Below are 7357 nucleotides of genomic sequence, written 5' to 3' on the forward strand. Positions count from 1 at the left end.
ATTCCTCTCCCTAATTTATTCATCTCTCTGTCTCTCTCTCTCTCTCTCTCTCTCTCTCTCTCTCTCTGCTACTCCCCTCCTTATTCAACCTCTCTCCATCATCTCTCTTCCTCTTACCCTGCCGCTCTCCCTAATCTGTCCTCTCCCTCTCTCTCTTATCCCTCTCATCAGCCCCTCTCCCTCACTCTCTCACTCTCCCACGCAGGGATGAGAAGTACAAACGTGGTGGCGGTGCGGGCCAAGCTTTCCGTGGAGGTGGAGCAGAAGAAAAGGCTCGGGGCGTGGGGCAAGAGAGTGCTGGTCCTCGATGGCGCCACGCTCTACGCCTACAAGCTCAAGGTGAGAACATAAAGGAAGGGAGCAAAATGTCATTAGGCCTACACGTGACAGTCCCTCAATAAAACACAACTGCCTATTTTCATCTGTCATTTTCATCCATTCTTATGTTTTGTCTTTTTTTTTTTATCTCACGAAGGACTCAGCATTAGGTCACGGTGAAGGTCAGGAAGGTCAGGAAAACACTCTTGAAAATTTTGAGTAACTTTCAATGGTACCGTGTAAACTAGAGAACCATGACAACACCCTTGAAAACCTTTGTAAGCTTCAATGGTACCGTGTAAACTAGAGAACCATGACAACACCCTTGAAAACCTTAGTACTTCCATTAGCGTCTGTTAAACTCTTATTTTTTTTATTTATTTATTTATTTTTTTTTTTAATCATGAATACACCTTTGAAAATAAACAGTAAATTATGAGGATGCCAGTTAAACTATCACCAAAATCACGAAAATACGCTTCAGAGAATTCCCAAGAGTGTTTTTTTTTTGCTTTTATTTATTTTTTTTTAGGTAAGTTTTATAAAGAAATTCGAATCAAGACAGATTTTTTAAAGTTACGATGAGTTTCATAAAAGAATTCCCAACCAAGATTTTTTTTCTTTCCTTTCCTTTTCTCTTATTTTCTTACTTTTATTTTCTTAGTTATGGCTTTCGTCTAACAGGAGAACTAGGGCCATAACTCACCAAACCTCCCAATGAACCTTATTAAACTTGAATCAAAAAACACCCTTGAAAACTATGAAATTATAGATAAGACACAAAAAAAACTTGAAAACACAAACAAAAAAACTTCTGAGAGCATAAAGGGGAGACTATCCAGGTGCTAATAAGAGTCAGGACAGGTGAGACTATAAAAATATTGAGAGAGAAACAGCAGCATCTGATCTGTTGGCCCCTTGTGAGACTGTGATAAGTCCCAGGTCAAGAGCCCAGGAGAAAGTAGAGAGACAGAGATGAGTGAAGTTTCGAATCACACTGAAGAAAAAGATTCGTACAGTAGAATGGTGTTTGATGTCATTATTCGATCCTATTGTATTCTCTCTCCCTCTCCCTCTCCCCCTCTCTCTCTCTCTCTGGATCGAAATGAAACAGAATATTTCCTTGAGTTGAAGGGAAGAGAAGGGAAGGGAAGGGAAGGAAAGAAAAAGAAAGAAAAGAGAAGAGGAGAAACTAGAATAGAACAGAAAATTAAAAGGGCACAGAAGAGGAGAGGAAAAGAGGAATGGATGGAAGAATAAGAGGAAGAAATGGTAAAGGAAAAAGAATACATAGAAAAAAGATAAGGGAGAAAGGGAGAGATGGAGGAAAAAAAGACAAGAAGAAAAGAAATGGAAGAAAGGCGAGTGAAGGAAATTAATAGAGAGAGAGAGAGAGAGAGAGAGAGAGAGAGAGAGAGAGAGAGAGAGAGAGAGAGAGAGAGAGAGAGAGAGAGAGAGATAAGGTAAAGAGTGTTGGTGAGAGGGGGAAGGGTTGACCACACCTGAAGGTTAATTTACGCACACCTGTCTCTCTCTCTCTCTCTCTCTCTCTCTCTCTCTCTCTCTCTCTCTCTCTCTCTCTCTCTCTCTCTCTCGCGATAACTAGATTTTGAGGTCATATTCTGACTGTTCAAGACCTCCTCAGAGTTTGAATTTATATGTTAATACCCCAAGACCTATCCATCTCTCTCTCTCTCTCTCTCTCTCTCTCTCTCTCTCTCTCTCTCTCTCTCTCTCTCTCTCTCTCTCTCTCTCTCTCTCTCTCTCTCTCTCTCTCTCTCTCTCTCTCCTATCACAGTATCTTCCCTATCTCTATATCTTATTAATCTTATATCTGTATCTTTTCGTCTACTTTATCTACTGGGTATCACCACATAAGGGAAGCTGCAAGGTGCCAGCAGACCTACACGTGGGGGTCGCCGTATAGTCACTGCATCTCTATCCACCTATCGTAAATATACACACACACACACAAAAAAAAAAAAAAAAAAAAAAAAATGCGTTGCTGTACTGACTGTATTTAATGTTGTATGGTAGTAAATGAAGAAAATTATTATACGAGAAGTGAAGTAAAGGAACTGGGAAAGAAGTCGAAGGGAAAGATGAATAAATAGGTAATAAGGAAAAAAAAAGAGAGAAAGGAGACAGGAGCAATGAAGGGATGAATGAATGAAAAGAAAATGGGACACAAATGTGAATGAAAAGAATACAGGACACAAATCGAAGGGGGGAAATGAATAAATGGATAAAGAAGAGAAAGAAAGGAAGGAAGGAAGGAATTCAGCGAAGAAGAAAGTTAAGAATATACTGAAGGGAAATATTGATAAAGATAGTAATTGGATAAAGAAGAAACAGGAAGAACTGAGGAAGAAATCGAGAGGAAAAATTAAGTAAATAAAACATGGAATGAGGAAAGAAAATAAATAAAAATAAAAAAGCTGAGGAACACACCGAAGGAAGAAATGAATAAAGAAGATAATAAATAAAAAAAAAAGCAGAAATGGACGAAATAAAGCAAAAAAAAAATGAAAAAAAAAACAAAGGAAAAAAAATAATAAAGAAATATGAATAGAAGAAAAAAGGGTAAAGGAAAGACAAAAGAGGAGCAGATAAACACGACAAAAGGAAGGAGAAGAGAAGGAAAAAAGAAAAAAAATAACTGGTAAATCAATCTATCACATTCATTTAATAATCTATTGTCTATTTAACTCAACGACCATATATATTAATCTATCTGTATACCATATAATTTTTTTACTTTCATCTATTTTTTTTCTTTTTATCTATCTGTCGTTGGAATATCATTTATCTACTTGACTGTGTTCAATTACCTATCTATCTACCTATCTACCTACCTAACTCTATCCAGGCCTCTCAATCTATCTACTATTTATCTATCTACCCACTATCTATCATCTATTAATCTACCTTTTCTATTAACCTATCATTCTATCCAGGTATCTCTTAATTAGGCAGGTAGTCAGTCAATCATCTCATCTACCAATCTAATCCTCCACTATCTCAATCAGTCTCTCAGTCACTCTATCAGTCTACCTACATATCTACTTATCAAACAATCACCTTTTCCTACCTATCACTCTACCTGTTAATTTAAGTACCAATATATAAAACTAACCTATTTATCTATCTATCTATCTATCTTATTCCCGTAACAAGGGTAATTGTCTATATAGCTAAATGCTTATCTAATTTAAGTAAATATAAACATATAAAACCTACCAATTTATGTAATTTAACCTAACCTAACCTTACTTAACCTAATCTACCTATCTACCAGGGCGAGGGCGGCAGCGTTGGCGGCTGGTCGGTGGGCGGAGCGGAGGTGCACGTGGGCAAGAGCAGCGACGAAGGGCGTCACCTGCTTGTCATTTCACGCCCACCTGTGTACAAGCTCACCTTCTCCTTCACCACCACCTACGAACAGGCCAGGATGATACAGGTAAGGGGGGTAGGGAGGCGGGGAGGCAGGTGAGAGGAAGGAGTGATGAAAGATGGAGAGGTGACAGGAAGGGTGGAAGAGAGAGGGTGATGATAACAGAAGTGGTGGTGGTGGTTGTTGTTGTTGTTGTTGTTGTTAAAGTTGTTGTTGTTGTTGTTGTGGGTGGGTGAATGGTTGTTTGTGTGTGTGTGTGTGGGGGGGGGTGGATAAGTGGATGTGTGTAGCAACAGCTGTGGTTCAAGTGTGGTGGTGTTGGCATCTGTGTGTGTGTGTGTGTGTGTGTGTGTGTGTGTGTGTGTGTGTGTGTGTGTGTGTGTGTGTGTACCGGATGTTAAAACACCTGTGATGGCCTCGGAACTCTCCCACACACACACACACACACACACACACACACACTGAAGGACAAATATAAACCAAACTACATCAACAAAACAAAAGCAAATACAACAACAACAACAACAACAACAACAACAACAACAACAACAAAACAACAACAACAATAATAATAACGGTAATAATAACAAACAAGAAAAGAACCTTAACTACCCTACCTATCCTATCATAACCGAACCCAACCGAACCCAACCTAACCTATCATCTCCTTCACCCACTCCTTTAGGCTCTCTCCTCCTCGGGCGCCACAGTGACGGGCCTGGACGCCATCATGCTGCTGAAGAACCTGAGGAAGAAGCAGGAGGAGGAGGAGGCGGAGGAAGAGAGGAAGGAGGTGGAGAAGAGGAGGAAGACGATGGAGGATGGACTCGTTGTTGAAACTCTTCCTATTCCTGATTATTTCCATTTCGGAGGAGGAGGAGGAGGAGGAGGAGGAGGAGGAGGACAAGAGGACGTAGTGGACAAAGGAGAACAGATAAATGAAAAACAAGAACAAAAAGTACCCAACAAGGAAGAGGAAAAAGAAACAGGAAAGGAAGAGAAGGAGGAGAAGCACGTGGAAGAAGAGAAAACGAAGGAGGAGGAGGAGGAGGAGGAGGAGGAGGAGGAGGAGGAAGAGAAGGAGAGTAACCAAGCCATATACACTGCAGTAAGTGACTCATCTTTCCTCCGTCAAGACAAAAGGTTCACAGAAGACAAACAAAAGGAGGAGGAGGAGGAGGAAGATCAAAAGAAGGACGACGAAGAGGAGGAGAGAATGAATCCAAGCAGCCAACACGCCCACGCCACACTTAACCCCACTACAGAGGCTTCAAGGGGCTCCAACACGCTGCCGAAGACACAGGAAGACACCACTAATGAGATAGAGGGGTTTGTTAATCCACTACCTAAACCCCCTCGTGCAAGACCCCGAGAGGGAAGCCATGCAGAAGACACGGACGCCCTGCCTTGTGTCACTGCCGCTAAGCTAGGCAGTGCTGACGGAGGGGCTGAAGGAGTGGTGCTGGTTAGAAGTGAGGAGGTGTCGGTGAGAGGGAGTGAGGTGCGACGCAGTTCCTCAGCCCGTGATGGTGATCGAGGCAGTGACGGTGAATTGCTAGAGGTGACAAGGGATCTCTTAACTACACAGGCCGTTGAGGAGGAAGAAGACAAAGAGGAAGGGAGTGAGGAGGAGGAGGAAGAGGAGGAAATTAGTGGGTTTTATTGTGTGAATCCTGAAAGTGACGAGGAGGACCTGAATAAAGGGGACAGTGAACCTGGTGGCAAGACAGGTCTCAGGGACAGCCAGACAGGACCAACAGACAGCAAATTAGCCCCCAGTGAGGAGCAGAGGGGAGCCAGTGATACCAGTACAGCGCCGAGTGACAACAAAACACCCACAAACACCAAAACACTTAATAACAAAGCAGACACCAAAGACACACAAACACCTCAAAGTAACACCAAAACACCAACAGATAACAACACTTCTAGCACCCAAGGGACTCCCAATACAACAGACTCCAACACCCAAATAGCCCCAAACAGCACCGCAAACACCACCCCACAACACAAACTTACACAGCAAAAGGAAGATCTAAATGACGGAAGCTACAGTGAACTAATCAGCAAAATGAGGCTTGATCGGAGCTTTTCCCTCGACACCCAATCTTTAGGGTCGGCGCCTCCCTCCCTACTGCCTAGCCCTAGTGATGAGGTGGCCCTAGACACCCCTAGCTCCTCGTCCAGCCTCTCCCCGATCCCCAGACACCCTAAGAGCCCTGATAGTGGGTACAGTGATGATAAGGACGATAAGATTAAGGAATTATGGCAGGGGGAGGGACTCACTGATAGCGAGGAACAGTTTGAAAGGCTGTATAAAGAACTAAGTGGTGGCGTGGTGAAAGAAGAGAAAGAAACGAAAGAACAGGGACAGCTAGGGAAAAAACATCAGGGACAGCAAGAGACAGCAACAGGAAGGGAAAAACCGGAGACTGTTTCGTCAGAGCAGCAACAGACGCCTGAAGAAAACGAGGTACTGGTATCACTAAAAGGAAATGATGGCGGTAAAGAAACAAAGGAATATGCCGAAGTTATCCCTCAAGTCTTTCACTCCTCCTCAGAAAACGGGCAGGAATCACAGAAAACGGAGCAACAAACGCCTCAAGAAAATTACATACCCGAAAAACCACTGGAGGACAAACATGACCAAAACAAACAGGTGAAGGAAAATACCACAGTTACCCCTGAAAACCCAAATTCTCCCTTCGATATACAAGAACCAGAGAAAATGGAACTAAAAAGGACAAACTCAATCATCAAAAAAAGAGACAAGGACGCCAACCACACCAGCACGACAACGAAAAAAGTACAATTTGACCCACACGTGAAGAGCATTGAGCCTCCACCAGCCCTAGTGAAAGAAAACGTGACCAAAGGAGTGAGCCAAAGGGAAAAAACGAGTGTCCTTTCAACGCAGACTCAAAAAGATTCCACGAGACTGAAAAAGGATGTTCCCTCGAGGAAAACGGAAGAGGGGAAGGAGAAGAGGACCTCGTCGCCAGCATCCCCGACGAGAAGGAAGCCACAGGTGATGATGCAAGACAGGAGGAAGATTATAAGTGAGGCGCTGACGAGGAAGAGAGGCGAGTTGTCTCCTGTCACCAAACCTGGGCAGAGAAGGACAGAAAAGGGGACAGACAAGAAGGAAAGGCCAGAAAAGGCAGAGATATCGAGGAAAACAGACATAAAGACAGATAAGGTAGATAATAAGAAGAGTGTAGATAAGACGGAAGATACGGGGAAAGCAGACATCAAGAGGGTAAAAGGCACAGAGAACAAAGAAAGTAATGAAAAGAAAGAGAACAATGAGAAAACAGACAAGAATATAGAAAAAGGGGAAGAAATACAAATGCAAATGGAGGAAGAGACGGAAAAACAAGGAAGGACAGAAGAGAAAACGGACGAAAACAAGACAAAGAAGAAGGAGGAGAATGACAACACACATAAACCAAGAGAAACAGAAATAAACGAGAGAGAAAAGAATGAAAACATAAAGAAAGCAGAGACTAAAAGCAACAACACCGTGAAAGAAGAAAGTGAAAACAAGACGGAGGAAATGAAAACAGAGACCACCACCACCACCACCACCACCACTACCACTGAAAACAACAACAACAACAACAACAACAACAACAACAACAACAA

General features: G+C 42.6%; 1 protein-coding gene across 3 annotated transcripts in view; it reads left to right on the forward strand.

Annotated features, from left to right (window-relative positions):
• Window positions 1-205: 205 nt before the first annotated feature.
• LOC135093002 (calponin homology domain-containing protein DDB_G0272472-like) overlaps window positions 206-7357 on the forward strand; it is a 17708-nt gene continuing 10556 nt past the window's right edge. For all 3 annotated transcript variants that reach the window (XM_063991840.1, XM_063991841.1, XM_063991842.1), the window contains exons 1-3: window positions 206-339; window positions 3617-3778; window positions 4398-7357. The exon at window positions 4398-7357 is cut by the window's right edge and continues 71 nt beyond it. In XM_063991840.1, coding sequence (XP_063847910.1) covers window positions 208-339; window positions 3617-3778; window positions 4398-7357 — 3254 coding nt within the window. In that variant the 5' untranslated portion in view covers window positions 206-207. The remainder of the gene's footprint in view (window positions 340-3616; window positions 3779-4397) is intronic.

This window comes from Scylla paramamosain, chromosome 41 (assembly GCF_035594125.1).
Source record: "Scylla paramamosain isolate STU-SP2022 chromosome 41, ASM3559412v1, whole genome shotgun sequence".
In the NCBI taxonomy this organism is placed as follows: domain Eukaryota; kingdom Metazoa; phylum Arthropoda; class Malacostraca; order Decapoda; family Portunidae; genus Scylla; species Scylla paramamosain.